Source organism: Scyliorhinus canicula, chromosome 3 (genome assembly GCF_902713615.1).
Source record: "Scyliorhinus canicula chromosome 3, sScyCan1.1, whole genome shotgun sequence".
Lineage (NCBI taxonomy): Eukaryota > Metazoa > Chordata > Chondrichthyes > Carcharhiniformes > Scyliorhinidae > Scyliorhinus > Scyliorhinus canicula.
In genome coordinates this window covers 109,971,669-109,992,993 of record NC_052148.1, presented here as the reverse complement: position 1 = coordinate 109,992,993, position 21,325 = coordinate 109,971,669, and the positions used below count along the sequence as shown (strand labels likewise).

General features: G+C 45.9%; 1 protein-coding gene across 8 annotated transcripts in view; it reads left to right on the top strand.

Moving 5' to 3' along the window:
- pcm1 (pericentriolar material 1) overlaps nt 1–21,325 on the top strand; it is a 263,929-nt gene that overhangs the window by 230,534 nt on the left and 12,070 nt on the right. For all 8 annotated transcript variants that reach the window (XM_038791084.1, XM_038791089.1, XM_038791083.1 and 5 more), the window contains 6 exons: nt 6,405–6,602; nt 6,954–7,013; nt 10,938–11,085; nt 13,949–14,106; nt 17,796–17,868; nt 18,031–18,257. In XM_038791084.1, the coding sequence (XP_038647012.1) occupies nt 6,405–6,602; nt 6,954–7,013; nt 10,938–11,085; nt 13,949–14,106; nt 17,796–17,868; nt 18,031–18,257 (864 nt within the window). The remainder of the gene's footprint in view (nt 1–6,404; nt 6,603–6,953; nt 7,014–10,937; nt 11,086–13,948; nt 14,107–17,795; nt 17,869–18,030; nt 18,258–21,325) is intronic.

Below are 21,325 nucleotides of genomic sequence, written 5' to 3'. Positions count from 1 at the left end.
GTGCAGAGGATACTGTAAGTCTGCAGAGGGATTTGGATAGGTTAAGTGAATGGGCTAGGGTCTGGCAGATGGAATACTATGTTGACAAATGTGAGGTTATCCATTTTGGTAGGAATAACAGCAAACGGGATTATTATTTAAATGATAAAATATTAAAAGCATTCTGCTGTGCAGAGAGACCTGGGTGTGCTAGTGCATGAGTCACAGAAAGTTGGTTTACAGGTGCAACAGGTGATTAAGAAGGCAAATGCAATCTTCATTGCTAGAGGGATGGAGTTTAAGACTAGGGAGGTTATGCTGCAATTGTATAAGGTGTTAGTGAGGCCACACCTTTGGTCTGCTTACTTGAGAAAGGACATTCTGGCACTGGAGGGTGTGCAGAGAAGCTTCACTAGGTTAATCCCAGAGCTGATGGGGTTGGATTACGAGGAGAGGTTAAGTAGACTGGGACTGTACTCGTTGGAATTTAGCAGGATGAGGGGGGATCTTATAGAAACATATAAAATTATGAAGGGAATAGATAGGATAGATACGGGCAGGTTGTTTCCACTGGCAGGTGAAAGCAGAACTGGGGGGCATAGCCTCAAAATAAGGGGAAGTAGATTTAGGACTGAGTTTAGGAGGAACTTCTTCACCCAAAGGGTTGTGAATCTATGGAATTCCTTGCCCAGTAAAGCAGTTGAGTCTCCTTCATTAAATGTTTTTAAGGTAAAGATAGATAGTTTTTTGAAGAATAAAGAGATTAAGGGTATGGTGTTCGGGCCGGAAAGTGGAGCTGAGTCCACAAAAGATCGGCCATGATCTCATTGAATGGTGGAGCAGGCTCGAGGGGCCAAATGGCCTACTCCTTGTTCTTATGATCACCCACTTGTAGAAAATAAAAGCTGACATAGTCTTCCTCCTGGAGATACACCTGAGGGAGAAGGACCGACTGCGGATAAGGAAGGGTTGGGTGGGACAGACCCACCTTTCCTGCTACGGGATGAGGGCTGGGGGGGGTAGAATAAAAGGACAATGTTTATGGCGCAAAGATGGTTACGGACCCGGTGAGGCGGGTGGGGGGGCGACACGTCCTGGTCAGCGGTGTCCTGGACAGGGCATCGGTAGTCCTCGTTAGCATGTACGCTCCCAACTGGGACGATACGAAGTTTATAATAATGACAAAAATCGCTTATTGTCACAAGTAGGCTTCAATGTAGTTGCTGTGAAAAGCCCCGAGTCGCCATATTCCGCCGCCTGTTCAGGGAGGCTGGTACGGGGATTAAACCAGCACTGCTGGCCTTGTTCTACATTACAAGCCAGCTGTTTAGCCCACTGTGCTAAACCAGACCCTGGTTTAATGAAATGAAAATGCTTATTGTCACAAGTAGGCCTCAAATGAAGTTACTGTGAAAAGCAAGAAGACCATGGTGGAAATCCCCAACATGGATACTCCGACTGATCATGGGAGGGAACTTTAACTGTGTGCAGGACCAGGGCAGCACGGTGGCACAGTGGTTAGCATTGCTGCCTACGGCGCTGAGGACCCGGGTTCGAATCCCGGCTCTGGGTCACTGTCCGTGAGGAGTTTGCACATTCTCCCCGTGTCTGCGTGGGTTTCACCCCCACAACCCAAAGATGTGCAGGATAGGTGGATTGGCCACGCTAAATTGCCCCTTAATTGGAAAAAATAATTGGGTACTCTAAATTTAAAAAAAAAAAAAACTGTGTGCAGGACCCATGGACGGACAGGTCAAACCCCAGTACACGAAAGACCTCCAACATGGCAAAAGTACTCTGCATTCTCACAAGTACACAACATCTATTCCTGGATCAATTTCTTTGTAGTAGGGAATTTGGTGCTTCCAGTGCTGTTTAGGGCGGAATACTCCGCGATCGTAATGTTCGACCACGCTCCACATGACATAGATGTGAGGATGGAGGCAGGTAGTACCCATCACCCCTCATGGAGATTGGACACAGCCCTACTGGTCGACGAGGCTTTTTCGGAGAAAATATCACAGGCCATAGACAAGTATACTCTAACAACCAGAATGGGGAGGTCTCACCCTTCATGTTCTGGGAGGCACTAAAGGCTGTGATCAGGGGAGAAATTATCACTTTTAAAGCGTGAAGAGACAGGGAAGAGAGGATTGCTGGGCAACAGCTAGTTGACTCCATACTGGAGGTGGGCCAACGATGCTCCGAGGCCCTGACCGTTGAGCTGGCAGAGAGAAAAAGGGTACAGGCAAACTTTGACCTGCTCTCCACGAGGCATGAGGGACCATATATGGAGACGAGGCCAGCCGTCTGTTGGCACACCAGCTGGGAAAGCAGTCTACAACAAGGGAGATTGCACACATTAGGGATAGTGGAGGCACACTATTAACGGATCCAGACAAGGTCAACAAAGCCTTTGAGACCTTCTACCAGGGGCTGTCCACCTCAGAGCCCCCAGCTTGGGACTCGGTACCTTGATGGACTGGACATGCTGGTCGTGGGGGAGGACTGGAAATGGGACCTGGAAGCACCGCTAGAACTGGAAGAGGTCATGGAGAGCTTTAGCTCCATGCAGGTGTGGGGAAGACGCCGGGACCGGACAGTTTCCCAGCAGACTTTGACAAAAGATTTGCGACAGCACTGGCCCTGCACCTGCGGGAGATGGTGAGAGGCACATTGCTGCCGACGCTGGCACAAGCCTCAATCTCGCTGATACCTAAAAAAATACAGAGACCCAAAAGAGTGCAATTCCAACAGACCTATCTCGTTACTAAAGATCAATGCCAAAATCCCAGTCAAAAGGCAAGAGGAATGCATGCCGGAGGTGGTTGCAGAGGACCAAACGAGTTTTTGTCAAAGGTGGACAGCTAACTTCGAACATTAGACGCCTGCTGAACAAGATCATGACCCCATCCGGGGAAAGAACACCTGAGGTGACCGACTCACTGGACGCTGAATAGGCCTTCAACAGAGTCAAATGGAAGTACCTCCGAGGTACTGGAGCGGTTCGGGCTTGGAACAGGGTTCACCGCCTGGGTGAAACTCCTGTGTCACAGCAAGCATACAGACAAACACCACCAGCTTTAAGTACTTACAGCTGCACATGGGCACGAAGCAGGGTGCCTGTCATCCTTGCTATTGTTTGCCTGAGCGATAGAGCCACTAGCGATCGTGTTCAGAGCGGCAAAGAATTGGATGGGCATCCGAAGAGGAGACAGCGAGCACAGATGACCTGCTCTCTGCAGATGACCTGCTCCTCCACATCTCGGACCCGCGAAGCAGCAAGGAAGGAATCATGGTGCTCTTGAAAGAGTTTGGAGCCTACTCGGGCTACAAACTCAACATGAACAAAAGCAAGATCTTACCGGTGAACCCGCAAGGGGGAGGGTCAGAGTTGGAGGACCTGCCATTTAAAAAGGCCTGCCAGAAATTCTGGGTGTCGTATTTAAGATTGGGAAAGAGAGTCTCGCTGACAGAGCCTTATTTCCACATGTTCTGTGCCTCAATTGTGCTGTGGAGCTGAACTTTGGACAGATGGAAACTCCATACTTTCCGATACCGGTTCCATTGGAGGAGCATGTATGAGGGCCAAAGGAATCCAAAACCATTTTCTCCATTTTGTCAGCAGCAAACAAGGGGCGGGATTCTCCCCTACCCGGCGTGACAGGGGGTCCTGGCGTAGGGGAGTGGCGCCAACCACTCCGGGGTCGGGCCTCCCCAAAGGTGGGAAATTCTCCGCACCTTTGGGGGCTAGCCCCGCGCCGGAGCAGTTGGCACCAGATGACTGGCGCAAAAACCGGCACCAGCGGCCTTTCAGGCCCGGCAGTGGGGCTGGACGAAAGGCTTTCGCCGGTCGGCGCATGCGCCATCGGTGACGTCACCACCGGCGTATGCGCGATGTGGGTTTCCCTTCCTCTTCCGCTTCCTCCATGGCGGCGGAGGAGAAAGAGTGCACCCAGGGCACTGGCCCGGAGTCTGAGCGGGGGGCCCCGATCGCGGGCCTGGCCACCGAGGGGGCACCCCCCTGGGGTCCGATCTCCCCGCGCCACCCCATCAGGACCCCGGGGGCCCGGTCGCGGCGCCGATCCCGCCGCCACCAGAGGTGGTTCAAACCTCGGCGGCGGGAGAGGCCTCCCAGCGGCGGGACTTCGGCCCATCCGGGCCGGAGAATCGGCGCAGGGGCCTCGCCGATCGGAGTGGCGTGATTCCCGCCCCCGCCAATTCCCGGGTGGCGGAGAATCTCTGCCACGGCGGGGGTGGGATTTTCGGCGGCCCCAGGCGATTCTCCGACCCTGCTGGGGGTCGGAGAATTTCGCCCAAGGTTAGAGAAAATGGTGGGTCGCGAAGGTTGGTCGGCGTGGGTCGCGATGGTCGGCCGGCGTGGGTCGCGAGGGTCGGCCGGCGTGGGTCGCGAGGGTCGGCCAGCGTGGGTCGCGAGGGTTGGTAAAACTGGGTCCCCGGAAAAAAAGTTTGAAAAACACTGCTCTAGAGCGGAGCACTACACAGGATCAACTCTTCCTCCACATGCACGAGGCTTCATCTAACGCAGCTAAAAGTGGTACACAGAGCCCACTTGACCAGAACCCGAATGAGCAGGTTCTTCCCGGAGGTGGAGGACAGATGTGAACGGTGCCAAGGATCCTGGCCAACCACACCCACGTGTTCTGGTCTTTCCCCAGACTTGTTGGGTACTGGACAGCCTTCTTCAAGGCAATGTCCAAAGTGGGGGGATGAGGGTAGAGCAATGCCCAAGAGTGGCAGTCTTCGAGGTATCAGAACAGCCAGAGCTCTTCTTGGGCAGGCGGGCCGACGCCCTTGCCTTTCCTCTCTGATCGCCTGCTGGAGAATCCTGCTCAGCAGGTGGTCAACAGCGCCGCCTAAAGCTGCAGACTAGCTGTCCGACCTGTTAGAATTTTTTCAAACAGAGAAAATCAAATTCGCCATCTGTGGGGCGTAAGAGTGCTTCCATAGAACGTGGGAGCCATTCACCCGGTTGTTCCAAGATCTTTTTGTCGCCAATAACTAGGTAGCCAAGGAGCAAGAAAGAGTTGCCATGACACAGAAGGGAAGAAAGGCGGGGGAAGCGGTGGGGGTCAGGGAAACAAGAAATTCAACCAAACCCAGCAGGGTTGTTTGAGAGCCGGAGAGCCGGGGACACAAGGGAGGGGAGGGCAGGAGTAAGAACAAGGGGGGAGAAAGGGAGAGGGGAAAACTGGAAGGGAGCAACACACGGGGCACCACAACTGCCACAACAAACACTGAGGAAAGGACAAAAGAATGAAATGGGGAAACTGATATATTCATGTAAATAGTTAAAACGAATCTCAATGTAAATAACTCTAATGGTATTCCCTGTGCGCTCATGCGTAACTGTTCTGTTTGTATTTATATTTATGTACGCCAAACAAAACCTAATACTTTTTTTTAAAAGAGAGATGCTCAGCAGGTCTGGCAACATCTGTAGACAGAGAAATAGCTAAAGTTTCAGGTCTTGAGTTCCATCAGAGCTGCAGAATGATTCAGACTTGTCTTTTGCACTGACTTGCTGGGCTCCACCATCACTGAGAACAGGAATGTTTTTGCAGCCTTATCAGCTTTAATTTTCCAATTCCATTCATGATTGTGTGTGGCAGGACTGCAGAGCTTTGATCTGATCCATTAAATATGGGAACTGTAAAATCATGCAGTTCAGATCTGACATTAAAATCTGAATAGTTTCTTGGCTGGAGCTGACAAAGAAAAAGTGCATTTGGGCATCCAGTATACAGACAATTAAAAACTCGGGCAGAAGTATGTTAAGTAATCAAAGTGCTAATAATATTGATGGCCTTTATCTAAAGGGGATTAGAATTCAAAAATAAGGATGAGATGCTTCACTTGTATGGAGCCTTGGTCAGATGCCATCTGGGGGTCTGCATTTTTGGGCACTGAACTTCGGGAATAATCAATTGGCTTGCAATGCAAACTCATTAGCATGATACTAAGGATTAAGAATTAAATTGTACAGGAAGATTGGATAAATATAGTTTATATTTCTTAAATTTTGAAGAACAGGGGGTGATTGAATCAAGATATATAAAATGATTAGCAGATCCAATATGGTAGAAACAGTGAAACTGTTTGGTGCAGCAGTTCAGAAGCAGACATGATAAAATTAAAGCAAGGTCACCGGGGGTGAAATAAGGAAGTATTTTCTCACAAAAAGGATCACTGATATCTGGAACTCCTTGGCATAGATTTATGGGTGCAGTATGAAATGAAAATTTCAACACTTGAGATTGATCGAGTTCTGGTCTGTTTCGGGTACCAAGCGCGATGGGACTCTATGCTTAAATAGAGTTGATCTACAGATCAGCCATGATCAAATAAATAGATGACTTTTGCTCCCAAGTTCTGAGGTTGAAACTTTGACTTTGTTCATGTAGGATTCTCTGGCGAAGTTTGCTGGCAGAAAACTCAAAGAATGTGGGGAGGATTTGTTGGTGGAGATTTCAGAGATTCTGTTCAATGAGCTTGCATTCTTCAGACTAATGCAAGATTTGGATAACAGCAGTGTGGCAGCAAAGCAAAGATGCAAAAGATTGAAGGAAGTGGCATCTTTTAAACAGCGTTATACAACTGAGGTGTGGTAATATGTTCATGTTTACATATGTTATCAATATTTGCAAGTGTGTATTTTGTTGAATATTTTGTGTAACTAAATTCTAAGTCAGACTAGAAAATGTTTTGCATTTGATAGTAGATATTGTAATAGTTAGAATAAGAGAATGATCAAACTGAGAATAATGGACTAGTGCAGATTATGTCATCTAAAGGTAAGATTTTATTTTGAAAATGTGAAACTTATTTTACTCGAACTTTTGACACTAGATATGCAAAGGGATAATGAAGTGAATATTTTACAGATAACTAGCATGAAATGTTGTTACATTGTTGATGTGAAAGCTCTTTTATAGCCTATTGTCTTTTTGCAGGAGAAACAACATTTTAAAGAGAATGGTTCTTCTGCAGAAGAGATTGAAGATGAAGACAAAGTAAGCCTGACTATTGTAAAAGATAGTGGAACGTCCCTACAGGTTGAGTATCTTTTAACCAAAATCCGTTCTGGATTTGATATTATTTTGTTTTTTGGATACCACATATAAGCCTCGGCCTGCTTACATAGAGTGGCCAAAGCCCAGGCTACCTATAGTCTAAAGTAAATAAAATGTCTGGAAAGATATACCACTGAACAATAACTGTTCAGCGAGGTCACAGACTTTGCAGACAACTAATGGTTGATGAGATTCAAAAAAGTGTGTTTTTTGGATGTGTTCGGTTTTCAGATTTATGGATAAAGGATACTCTACCTGTGCAGATTTCAGCACATTGCAGTTATTGTTTATTTTTAAATGATTTTTTCATGTTTTATTGAAGTAATCACCTACAGTATAGTTGATGTTTTAAAAACCGTTTTAGAGCTGGCCTGGGGCGAGCAGTCGATAAGCTATGGCTAGCCGGCGGGGGAGAGGGGCAGGGTGCCCTCTGATCCGGCTGATTACCTGGAACATGAGGGGGCAGAATGGGCCGGTTAAGAGAGCTAGGGTATTTTCTCATCTGAAGGGGCTGAAGGCGGACGTGGCTATGCTCCAGGAGACCCACTTGAAGGTGGCGGACCACGTTCGTCTGAGGAAGGGGTGGGTGGGGCAGGTTTTTCACTCCGGATTGGACGCGAAGAACCGGGGGGTTGCGATTCTGGTGGGTAAGAGGGTGGCGTTCGAGGCGGCTGAGGTGGTGTCGGACAAGGAGGGCAGATATATTATGGTGAAGGGTAGGCTGCAGGGAGTGAAGGTGGTGCTGGTTAATGTATATGCCCCGAATTGGGATGATGCCGGCTTCATGAGGCGCTTGTTGGGCCGCATCCCGGACCTGGAGGCAGGGGGCCTGATCATGGGGGGAGACTTTAACACAGTGCTGGATCCCCCACTGGACCGGTCCAGTTCAAGGACGGGTAGGAGACCGGCGGCAGCCAAAGTGCTGAGGGGGTTTATGAACCAGATGGGTGGATCCCTGGAGGTTTGGGAGGCCGAGAGCGCGGGAGTATTCCTTTTTCTCCCATGTCCATAGGGTCTATTCCCGAATAGATTTTTTTCGTCCTGAGCAGGGGATTGATCCCGAAGGTGCAGGATGCAGAGTATTCGGCCATAGCGATTTCAGACCATGCTCCGCACTGGGTTGATCTGGAGATGGGGGAGGCGCGGGACCAGCGCCCGCTCTGGCGCTTGGATGTGGGGATGCTGGCTGATGAGGAGGTGTGTAGGAGGGTCCGGGGAAGTATTATGGGGAATCTGGATACCAACGACACGGGGGAGGTCCGGGTGGGGATGGTCTGGGAGGCTCTGAAATCAGTGATCCGGGGGGAGCTGATCTCCATCCGGGCCCATAGGGGAAGGAGGGTGAGGAAGGAGAGGGAGAGACTGGTGAGGGAGCTCCTGGATGTGGACAGGAGATACGCGGAGGCACGGGAGGAGGGGTTGCTGGGGGAACGGCGTAGTTTGCAGGCCAAATTTGACTTGTTGACCACCAGAAAGGCGGAGTCACAGTGGAGGAGGTCGCAGGGCGCGGTATATGAGTATGGGGAGAAGGTGAGCAGGATGTTGGCGCATCAGCTCCGCAGGCGGGATGCGGCTAGGGAAATTGGTGGAGTGACGGATAGGGGTGGGAATGTAGTGCAGAAGGGGACAGAAGTAAATGGGGTCTTTAGGGACTTCTACAAGGAACTGTACCGGTCAGAACCTCCGATGGGGAGAGGGGGGATGGAGAGCTTCATGAACAGGCTATGTTTCCCAAGGGTTCAAGAGGAGCTGGTAGAGGGGCTGGGGGCGCCGATAGAGTTGGAGGAGCCAGTCAGGGGGATTGGACAAATACAGTCAGGTAAGGCGCCGGGACCGGACGGGTTCCCGGTGGAATTTTATAAAAAGTATGCGGATCTGGTGGGCCCCCTGTTGGTGCGAGCCTTCAATGAGGCATGGGAGGGGGGGGCTTTGCCCCCGACAATGTCGCGGGCACTGATCTCTCTGATCCTGAAGCGGGATAAGGACCCCTTGCAGTGTGGATCATACAGGACTATCTCGCTCCTCAATGTTGACGCTAAGTTGCTGGCGAAGATCCTGGACACCAGGATAGAGGACTGTGTGCCAGGGGTGATACACGAGGATCAGACAGGATTTGTCAAGGGACGGCAGCTCAACACGAATGTGCGGAGACTGCTAAATGTTGTTATGATGCCGGCAGTGGAGGGGGAGGCTGAGATAGTGGTGGCGCTGGATGCGGAGAAAGCGTTTGATAGAGTTGAGTGGGGGTACCTGTGGGAGGTGCTGGAGCGGTTCGGATTCGGGGAGGGATTCATCAAATGGGTGAGGCTGCTCTACGCGGCTCTGATGGCAAGTGTAGTTACCAATGGAAGGAGATCGGAGTACTTTAGGCTCTACCGTGGGTCCAGGCAGGGGTGCCCCCTGTCCCCCTTGCTCTTTGCACTGGCTATTGAACCTTTGGCTATGGCGTTGAGGGAGTCAGGGAGATGGAGGGGTCTGGTGCGGGGTGGGGAGGAACATCGGGTATCACTGTATGCGGACGACCTGCTGTTGTATGTGGCGGATCCAGAGGGGGGAATGCCAGGGGCGATGGAGCTGTTAGCGGAATTTGGGGGCTTCTCGGGCTATAAGTTAAATTTAGGCAAGAGTGAGGTATTTGTAGTACACCCGGGTGATCAGGAGGAGGGAATTGGGAGACTCCCATTTAAGAGGGCAGTGAAGAGTTTCAGATACCTGGGGGTGCAGGTGGCCAGGAGTTGGGGGACTCTCCATAAGCTTAATTTTACCAGGCTGGTGGAGCAGATGGAGGAGGAATTTAAAAGGTGGGACATGGTGCCGCTATCGTTGGCGGGGAGAGTGCAGTCCGTCAAAATGACAGTTCTCTCGAGGTTCTTGTTCCTTTTTCAGTGTTTGCCCATCTTTATCCCTAGGGCCTTTTTTAGAAGGGTGACTAGCAGCATCATGAGCTTTGTTTGGGCGCATGGGACCCCGAGGGTGAAGAGGGTCTTCTTGGAGCAGGGTAGAGATGGGGGGGGGGGGGGGCTGGCGTTACCCAATCTCTCGGGGTATTATTGGGCGGCCAATGTGTCGATGGTGCGCAAGTGGGTAATGGAGGGGGAGGGGGCAGCATGGAAACGGATGGAGAGGGCGTCCTGTGGAGATACAAGCCTGGGGGCCCTGGTAACGGCGCCGTGGCCGCTCCCTCCTACGAGGTATACCATGAGTCCGGTGGTGGCGGCTACCCTCAAGATTTGGAGGCAGTGGAGGCGACATAGGGGAGAAGTGGGGGGCTCGATGGATGCTCCGTTAAGGGGGAACCATAGGTTCGTCCCGTGGGACATTGATGGGGGATTTCAGGGTTGGCACAGAGCGGGCATCAGACAGCTGAGGGACCTGTTTATTGATGGGAGGTTTGCGAGTCTGGGGGAGTTGGAGGAGAAATTTGGGCTCCCCCGGGGAACATGTTCAGGTATCTGCAGGTAAAGGCATTTGCTAGGCGGCAGGTGGAGGGATTCCCTTCGCTTCCCGCGAGGGGGGTGAGCGACAGGGTGCTTTCGGGGGTCTGGGTCGGAGAGGGGAAGATATCTGCATTTCATTGTTTGACGTTATGTTTTATATTTTCTGTAAAAAATTCCAATAAAAATTATATTTAAAAAAAAAAAACCGTTTTAGATACACATGGCTTTGCCTGCGGCTGCCATGACATATGACACAAAATCAGTACATTATTTCAGAAGTTTGGATTTCTTATCAATTTTTTTGTTGAAACTGTTTCAGTAGCTTTAGCCTTCACTTTCCAACTAATTATTTTCTTGGTGGATTTTTGTGGGCTTTTCATGTTCAAGCTTGCAGACCTAGTTCTTCTACTAATTTTTGACTTTGTAGGACAAGGATGAAAGTGAGACAGCTGTTGCAGATGATCACAAACCAAATGAACCTAATGAAGTTGAACTGGTAATGAAAGGTGGTTTGTCTGACAGAGATGAGGATGATATCGACGGTGAAGCATTGCCTGCAGAATGTGTCTCCATAAGTAAGAAATTTATCAACAGAATCTTAACTGCTAAGTAGGTCAAATAAGCATTTTCCTTCATGTGTTGTAACGCTTTGTGTGGGTAAGATATAGCTGTCATCCTCCGAGAGAAATTAGAGTGTCAGGATCCCTTGTGGAAGAGATGCACGTGTGTTCAGATGACCACCTCCTTTTCCCCTATACAAACTAAAACGTTTTTCACCAGACACCTGAAATCCAAAATTTGTGTACAGAGAAGTGCAGGAAACAAGAGTAACTCGTCGTCAGAGTGCAGAATTTAAGATGAAGGCCAGGTCAGCCAGGTTCCCGTTCCATGTAAAATGTTTCTATAACTCAATGGGGAAATGTACTTTTTCAACCCCTTGCATTCTGCACAAACTTTGGGGGAGCCTCGTGTGCCATCCAGTAAGCTGTTGTCAAACACCTGACAGGTTGCCGGTTACAGTTTTTCATGTTTGGGTTTTAGTCCATCCGTTTGAAATTACTTTTGTTTTTCATTCCAAATCGCCAGAATCATACCTTGAGTTTGACGGGCCATTCTAGCTCCCATTGAAAGTCATCTTTCTTCTTTATAAAATCACATGGCAGCTACTTCTATGTTGTAATCTGAAAAGAGCAAAGAAAGTCTCCAAACTGAATGACATGGCTTCACAATGACAGATTTCAGCAAGCTAATCAAGGTTCAGTGCAGTACTGAAGCAGTCCTTCTCCCTAAGCTAGATAGTGTATTGAATGTTAGAAGAGAATATTCTGAAAGTGTTATTTTAGTAGATTATGGAAATTAAGAATTAACTTTCGAACCTGATGTTATGAAACTGACCACCCCTTAGTGCCATCATCTCATTTAATGCAAAGCTCATGCTTTTGAAATGACAGTATTGCAGAAATGCCTAATTTTATGATTCATATGTTTTGGGAATTGAATTTTTAAATGTAAAATAAATGGTAACAATTTGGGTTTGAGAAACTGGTAAACACCCCTAAGCTAATTGCAATTCAAAGGATGACAAGTGTTTATTTAAAAAGTAAGAGTTACAATTTGGAAAACACCAGGTGAACAATAGGTGAGCTCTTTGAGTCTTAATGGTGATGAGATGTCTGCGGTTATATTCATAAGGGGTTTATTTAAATTGTTCATATGGGTCCCATATCAATGGTAGATTTCGAAAAACAACTGATAAACAAGAGAAAGTCTGAAAATAAATATCCATATATTTTCAAATAATAGGATAGGTTTTGGGGATTGAAGTTGATTAATTGAAATCGCCATGTGAGAATCCCAGGTGTGCAACATTGTACTGGAGATGAATTGCAGGGAAGCATTTTTGTTTTTGGGTTTATTTGTGTTTTCAGTGGATGGCATGGTGGCGCAGTGGTTACCACTGCTGCCTCATGGCACCAAGGACCGGGTTCGATACTGGCCCCGGGTCACTGTCCGTGTGGGGTTTGCACATTCTCCCCATGTCTGCGTGGGTCTTACTCCCACAACCCAAAAGATGTTCAGGGTCGGTGGATTGGCCACGCTAAATTGTCCCTTAATTGGAAAGAAAACAATTATGCACTTTAAATTTTTTTTTTAAAAATCCGTGTGTTTTCTCCTAGAAATAGTTAGTCAGCTTAGAGTAGCTTTGTAACAGGCAATGTTTACATCTGCAGCTGAAATGGCTTGGAAATAGATGCTGTGGACCACTGAGCAAGCGGGCAGTGAGGCCCATGCTTGAGCTGAGGGTCATGTGGCTGAATGCTAGCAGAAGGACCCCAAGAAATCGCCTATGTCAGAGGGCAGCAGGAACACCGAGGATAGTCAAAGTGAACTTCTAAGAACTGTGGCGCATCTTGGTTTGGTCCTGGGGAAGTGAAGGAAACCTCCAGATAATATATCAGGGAACTCGTGCATGGAATTATAAACAGAATGGGAAGTGGTCTGTTGAAATTTTTGGGTCGAATATCTCTGTTTTTACAAAATAAATATAGTATTAAATTAATAGTACTTTGTTTAATTCTTCTACAATAAAAGTTTGCAGCATGGTAGCACACGTGGCTAGCACTGTGGCTTCACAGCGCCAGGGTCCGAGGTTCGATTCCAGGCTTGGGTCACTGTCTGTGTGGAGTCTGCACGTTCTCCCCGTGTCTGCATGGGTTTCCTCCCAGTGCTCCGGTTTCCTCCCACAGTCCAAAGATGTGCAGGTTAGGTGGATTGGCCACGCTAAATTGCCCTTAGTGTCCAAAAAATAGTTAGGAGGTGTTATTGGGTTATGGGGATAGGGTGGAAATGAGGGCTTAAGTGGGTCGGTGCGGACTCGATGGGCCGAATGGCCTCTTTCTGCACTGTATGTTCTATGTAAAACGTTAAATGCTATGGACTAATTCTTTCCGTTACCTCGGAGTTCAAATTTCGTAAACTTAGTGGTTTCTTTCAAGATCATAAATGAGTATGGGATTGATATAAGAAAAGCTTGGACGGGTGCTATATTAAATATCCCGCAAAAACTGAATATTAACGTAAAATTGGTGAAGAGATGTTTCAGAGATCATTAAGTTAGATAAATACTTTGGCTGAAATGAACAATATGGAGGTGAAGCCTTGGGAACTCTGAGAAGACATTTTAAAAGTTTTAAATGGGAAGGAGTGTTTAAAAATAAAATCTTGGACCATTAGTCTATGGAAAGAAAATACATAGTTGAGTATAACTTGAAATGTCCAAAAGTCCAGCCGGAGAACCTCTAAAACCTGAATGACTGTTGCTGTTTGAGTTTGTGGTTAACTTATTACAATGTACATCCAAAGCATAACAAAACATTTTTTCTCAATTCATAAAAGGAAGATAAATTGGTGATTCTGCTAATTTATTGTAACCATTAGGTCTGTCGAAGGCAGAAACTCAGGCGCTGACAAATTATGGTAGTGGGGAGGATGAGAATGAAGAAGATGAAATAGAGGATTTTGCTGCTGGAACTATTGATGTGCAGACATCTCTTCAGGCCAATAATGAAATTGCTGATGAAAATGATCCTGAACAGGTAATGTCTTCAATTATGAATATATTAACTTTTATTTTTGAACTAACTTTAAAACACATTTTTCTTTTATGCCTTCTATAAATTGTTTTAAAAACTACTTATTGGACAGTGCTTTTCATGTGAGAGAATAACTTTAGGGACTTGCCAATAATTGGTTGATATGAATTAAAATTATTATTTTCTGTGTTGGTTCAGAGTTACTTCTCCTTTCTGTTTGGGTTGTATTGGTTGAGGGCATAAGTCAGAGTCGATGAAGGTCATCATCTTGGTCTCATGTCCATGTGCCAGGGACTTGGCCTGCTGTAATGTTCCACTGAAGCCCGGCGCAATCCTCTGGTTGGGCACATTGTAGCCTTCAGGACTCAATAATGGTCAAGTTGTATAAAGTACTGATTTAGTACCAGCTTGAGTACTGTGTACAATTCTGGTCATTGTCCCTTAATTGGGAAGGTGGTTCAGTAAGTGCAAAAGAGCACAACTAAACATACTAATCTCAGGATCTGATGGATAGGTTAAGGGAATAGGGAATATTTGTTGAGAGAAGCAAAGATCCGGTGGCTACCTTATCAAATTTTTTGTGGTTCTCATAATTAGATAAATTAAACACTGATCAACTATTTAATGTAACCATAAGCTCTGGTCTGGTTTAGCACAGTGGACTAAACAGCTGGCTTGTGATGCAGAGTAAGGCAGCAGCGCGGGTTCAATTCCAGTACCGGCCTCCCCGAACAGGTGCCGAAATGTTGCGACTAGGGGCTTTTCACAGTAACTTCATTCAAGCCTACTTGTGACAATAAACGATTATTGTTGTTGTAATCAGGAGTACAGACCCAGGTTCAGATGTGAAAGATGAAGAGAGATGTTTAACTTAAGTACACATACCGTTGGATATATGGGACAGACTGGCCGGGGAGACAGTGGATTCTGATTGTGCGAACAAGGACACGTGGAAGTTGGATAGTTTTTTTGGCAAGATTGAGTGCGAGAGACCAAAGAAAAAATGCTGGGAAATCTCAGCTGGTCTGGCAGCACCTGTAGAGATAGAAAAGAGCTGGTGTTTTGAGTCCAGGTGACCCTTTGTCCAAGCAGGGTGTGAGAGATATTGAGGTTTGGGACTGTTCAGCAGGACTGCAGTGGTCCTCTATATTTTTGTGTTGAGTCTTTGTTTCCTTCCATTTTTTCTAATTGGAGGAAATTAATAACGAAAAATGGACACATTCAAATATCCCTTTTTGATCTCAAGGTGTCCCAAAGTGCTTTGTAGCCAATGAAGTACATTTGAAGTGTAGTCACTGTTGTGCAAGAAATGCGGTATTCAAAATTGCACACAGGAAGCTCCCATTAAACAGTGTGATTATGACCATATATCTTTTTTTCGTGATGTTGGTTGAAGGATAAATATTGGCTAGGTTCCTGAAGAATGCTTATGTGTCCTTGGTTGAATGTCTTATTCAAAAAGCCTGCAATAGCCTTTTGAGGCAAGAGTTCCAGATTTCTGTGTGTGAAAAGGTGCTTGATGACATCGCTTCTAATAAATGGCTGAACTGAAATTTTTAGATTTGCCTCCTTCATTTCCTGCACCAGAAGAAATCATTCCTCTGTATCTACCCTTTATTTTCATTTCAACACCTCATTTAAGTAGGTGCACAACTTTCCATACTCAAGAGAATATAAGTATTTGCAACCTCGGAGAAACAAATTACAAAACAATTGAAGAGGCAGCCCCCAGTGGTAGATAAGGACTCCATTATGGAGTCAGGAAATATTGTGATGATATGACATTTAAGCGCCCAAAAATAATTCAACAAATAACAAAGGCAGCAAATCGATTTCTACACTTTATCGGCACAACCTGCCTGCACAACATTTTTGGACTCCATGTAATTGGAGAAAAGCGTCTAAAATTCCAAAGTATTAGCTACACATAATGAGGGCTAAGCTGTCATCATCACTGGAAGGCTAGAACCTACCCCCAGCGAATTTGGATCATTGTGGGCTTTGTTGCCAATAGCCACCAGAGTCACCAATAATGTTGCCAATTAATAATGATGCTCTTTAGAGTCTCCAGGTATCAAACGATATCACCACAAGGCTTTACCGGATATCGATCAAAGGACTACACAACCAGTTAGTCAGTTCGAGTTCAAAGATGGTTTATTTACACACAAGGATTACTTCGACATGCAACATAAAACACAGCCGGCTCTTTGCAGACGGACAAGGCCTCTGTCCGGATCTTGCGTGGCTGGGTGGAAGAAGTGGCTCTGTTTCTGCTGGGCTCATCTGTCTGGTAGCGATTGTAGTCTTGAACTTGTCTGTCTGGTCGTTATGCTGCACTTGGGTTGGCATAGGCCAGATCCAAGAGAGACCGAGCACATGGCTGTGTCTCTTCTTATCCCTCTGGGATTCGCGTTCTTTGGGGCGGTCCTTAACTTGGACCCAATAATTCAACATGCTTCGATCACTGCCTTCGATTTTGGCCAATAAAGGGGCGGGTGCCTTGATGCTGGGCATGTCCTTAGTGGTCATTGACCTTAACTGTTTGGGCTCCCTGAGTAAAGGGAGTGCCGTCGATTAGTCTGTATCTGTATCGGTTAACTGAGTACAGTTCTTTTGTTCTGGGGAAATGAGCCATTAGAATGCAAACGAGCGAGGGGTTCGATCACATCTAGCTATCTGGGTTGCAAATACACACACAAGCTGAGTGTGTCTGAGTCCTGGGTTGGCCATAATTCCCATGGTCCTTTGCAGGTGGCCATCTGAGATGGCTACAACTTGTATTAGGCGGTTGACCTTAAAAGCATTCATTATAGAGAAGGTTTTGATGCAACAGTTAGTTAAGACAATGCAATTCACATCCCAACTAGAATTGACAATGCTGTAATGTATTATTGCATCAACAAGCGCAATCCTGATCTTTTTATTACTATTAACATTTGTTACAGAAGGCATATAATAATAAAGCATTTTGTTCTTACTCATTGTGTTTGCTACATATTTTTTCCCATGAAACTGATTAACAAAGCTAGAGCCACTGGTATATTTGATCATTTGCTTTATTTTATTATTGACAAAGCTTTAATTTTAAACACCATAGCCAACCGTGCAGAATAACACACATTAACCTTCTATTCAAAACTCGTGTGAATAATAATGATGGCCCATAAAGTTGACCTCTCCAAGCCTGTTCACATCACTGGATCTCGAAGGCAGCAACAGTCTCTTTCTTTCTAACTGAATAAAAACATGATATCTCACTGTGCCATTTGTCTAATGGTTTCATTGCTTTTGAATGCAACCCTAACTGATGGACACTCAAATTGTTTGAACTAATTGCTAAACAGAGATGATGAATGCTTAAGCACACTTCCTCTCAATGTTTTTACCCAAGGTATAGTTTGATTCAAACAACCTTTTTCTGCAAGAACTCATAGTAGTATGTTGTCTTTTATATTGCAGCAAACTCCTGCCTTTGCACTACCTCTTGTTGTGATGAAAGGCCTACATTCAAAAACCTATGTATAGTATCAGCATCATTGAGTGGAAAACCCACTTTTCAAGAACACAATTTGAATCAATTCTGCCTGCATTACTGTTCTGTGTTTAGAAATACAAATGATGAGAAAGCATACCAATGCTCTTAAATTTTGTATAGTGCTTATTGATATTCAGAACTTCTCTCTTTATAGGATGTTCATCCTGAACCCAGTAAAGATGATGTCATTAGTCAATCCATGAAAACACATTTAACAGGAGCTACAGGTAGAGTTCAACTTTTGTTTTCAAACAACAGATAATGATATTCAACAATCTTAACTTCATTGTATTATCAAATTAGAAAATGAAAACTCTAGACTGGATTATTGTTTGCTTGTATGTATATGAAATAATTATGTTAAATGAACATTTATATTCATTTTGTAGCTATAAATGAAAGTAGCCCAACTCCGGATCTTCCTTCTGAGTCTTTACAAAATACTCAATTTGATGCTGCTATTGAAGACACTAAGAGTCCAAAGCGATCGTTATCTTTTTGTGAAAGTGCGAATGCTGGAATAGAAATGGAACTAGAAAATGATCTGGAACGAACACCAGAAAGCTCATTGGCTGGCAGCCCTAGCACAGACTCTCCTGTGTTAGTTAATGATTATGTAAGCATTGCTCCTCCAATATTGAAAATACTTTGTAATATATCTTCTGCATCGACCATCATGTGTGGGTGAACATAATGGACTCCAGCATAATGTGTTGAATTAGCACAGGAGTGTGTCATTACATTTTACAAAGCTGGTGGTATATTATGTTACAGAAAAGTCCAGAACCTGCTGATGATACAGTTTGTTTTTGTCCATCTGAAGCTGTACCCAACCACATGACTAAATTTTGGTTCCTGATCCTTGCGTCTTGACAGGGTAAATTAAGCAGACAAAATGTCCCAAATATTCTGGTCTTTCTGAGGAATTTTCCAGGCTTCTTAGAACTTGATGGTATCAACACCGAGTGACAAACCTGCAGAAAGAGTTGTCCTGGACTATGCTTTCCGGACAAGAAATGAGAAAGAAAGGTTAACCTAAGTTATGTGATAACCTGCAACCAATTAGAGAGTGCATAATACAGACAAAATAAATTTATTAGCATACAAGGGGCAAAAGCACCATAAAGAATTTCTTGATTCAAGATGGCATCTTGGCTGTGATTGTGCTGTGTATATTCTGTAGTGCTCACATTTGTCAATATCTTGGCATCCACATGAAAACTAAATTAAATAGCTCTCTAGTTTGGTTAGCATGTCTGCATCACCACATGCCAAAGACCAAATGCTACAAAATTTGATTATCCATTCACAATTACTGATTGTTGTGATTGTTACAAAAAATGTTTGTTATCTAATCATGCTACCAAATTAAGTAAAACACGCTTATAAGGAATGGGTGCACTCTGCTGTATTTTCTCAAATCAAAAAGAGCGCAGTATGCTGAACAATGAGGAAGTTTAATTTCTTATATCTTATAAAAAACTCCATCTAAGTGAGCTCATTAATAAATTAATTTTGAAGCCTTTTTCTTTTACAATTTAGTGAGTACACTGTTTGAAAAAAAATTAATCTTGCAATCCCAGCTGATATTACTTCTGGACAGTCAAGTCCCAGAATAGAACCTAGCTCGATAGTTCCTAATTTTTTTGTTCAGAGATGTGGATGAACAGAGTTGCCGCTTAGCCCTTAACAAAATAATCAAATGCTTGTCACAGTGTAAGTTAACTGGTCTCACGGAAACTCTGACTTTCAAGTGAGAGTTTTCCAACTCTGTTCTCGAAGAATACGCTTTGGAATCTTCTCCCAAACGCCTTTCTCTTGGATACCTCACCAAGCATCCACATCCAAGATCAACTTCTCCTTTCGGTATTCCTCTACTCTGGAACACCACGTGCATTCAAGCTTTCACGCAATCTCATGCATCCTACCAGATGAACAGAATATCACTGCTTCGGAGGCTGTATTAAGGTGCTAGCGATCTTCAGATTACCTCCGATATCTGGCTTCTCGCTTGCCAATTTATCCAGGTCTCCACCTTGGATTTCTGTCTTTAATTGGAAGCTTCTCTCTCTGCTGCTACTTCACCAAATAGAAATTGTCCAGATTTCTGTTCTTTATTCCTTTAATTCCTGGAACTCTTGTTCCCTAGCTTCTGGGATTTGTATTCTGCCCTCACTTGTTTGTCCTGCCTGTGCTGGCAGCTTCTGTGAAAAATGTCTTTTTTCTGGGTGGGAGGGGGTGATTTTCCAGTCCTGTTCACCACGGGCACAAATTCCGTTGTGTCCGCTAACTCTCGTGAATGGGCCGTAATGGGATTTAACGCTGAGGAGATCACAGAATGAGATCTCTTCTCTTTCCCCCCCCCCCCCCCCCCCCCTCTTGCTGGGTACGTAATTGTGAATGTATTTGAAAATCCCAAACGCCTTATCTTCCGGGTCATCCGTTATGTCCCCTCCCCCGGCATGATGTCACACTGGTGGGGATCACTACTGCTGCCCAAAAGTCAAGGTGACCATGCCAGGGCTGGCGGAAGCTAGTGTCGTCTGGGACATGACGGGGCAGTGCCGAGACGGCATTGCCAAGTGGCGGGGCAGGGTGACGATGGAGGGGGGGGGGGGGGGATTGCCGGCCATGATGGATGGCGGGGCGGGCTCTGATGTCTGTGGGATAGGAGTCTACCTTGCCGGCATATTTAGGCTCTGTCCCCTCAAGAATGACAGTGCCCTGCTTTCTTTTTGAAAAGATCTGGAAAGATCCAGGCTGTGAAAAACTTTTTTTAACGTACATTTAGTCCAATTTAGTCCATTTTTTCCAATTAAGGGGCAATTCAGCGTGGCGAATCCACCTACCCTGCACATGATTGATTGCTTTGATTTATTGTCACATGTACCGAAGTACAGTGAAAAGTATTTTTCTGCGCTAGAACTGGGGCTGGTTTAGCTCACTGTGCTAAATCGCTGGCTTTTAAAGCAGACCAAGGCAGGCCAGCAGCACGGTTCGATTCCCGTACCCCCCCCCCCCCCCCCCCCCCCCCGGACAGGCGCCTGCATGTGGCGACTAGGGGCTTTTCACAGTAACTTCATTGATGCCTTCTCGTGACAATAAACGATTTTCATTTCATAGAGGGAACGTACACAGTACATAGCAGACAAAGAGAATAATCAATGGAGAACATTAACAATGGTACATTGACAAACAGTGATTGGTTACAATGCGGAACAAGGGGCCAAACAAAGCAAATACATGAGCAAGAGCAGCATAGGCATCGTGAATAGTGTTCTTACAGCCTTGAATATGGACCAGTCCACAGTTTCCAAGCAGTCGCGGAGGATGTCCTCCGATTCCACGGACCAGCACTGCACGGTTTTCTTGACTGGTTCAGCACGCTTGAGTTGGTGTTTGTCAGCTGGAAGTAGGAGTACCGACTTGTGGTCGGATTTTCCAAAATGAGGTCAGGGAATGGAGTGGTAGGCACCTTTGATGCTCGTATAGCAGTGGTCCAGGGTGTTTGCACCTCTGGTGGGGCAGGAGATGTTGATGGAGTTTGGGTAGGACCTTCCTCGGGTTGGCCTGTTTGAAGTCTCCAGCCTTGATTGTCAGGGCTGCGGGTGATTTGTTTCTTGGTTGTTGATGGTGGTATGTAACTCGTCAAGTTCTTGCTTCACTTCGCCTGGGGTGGGATGT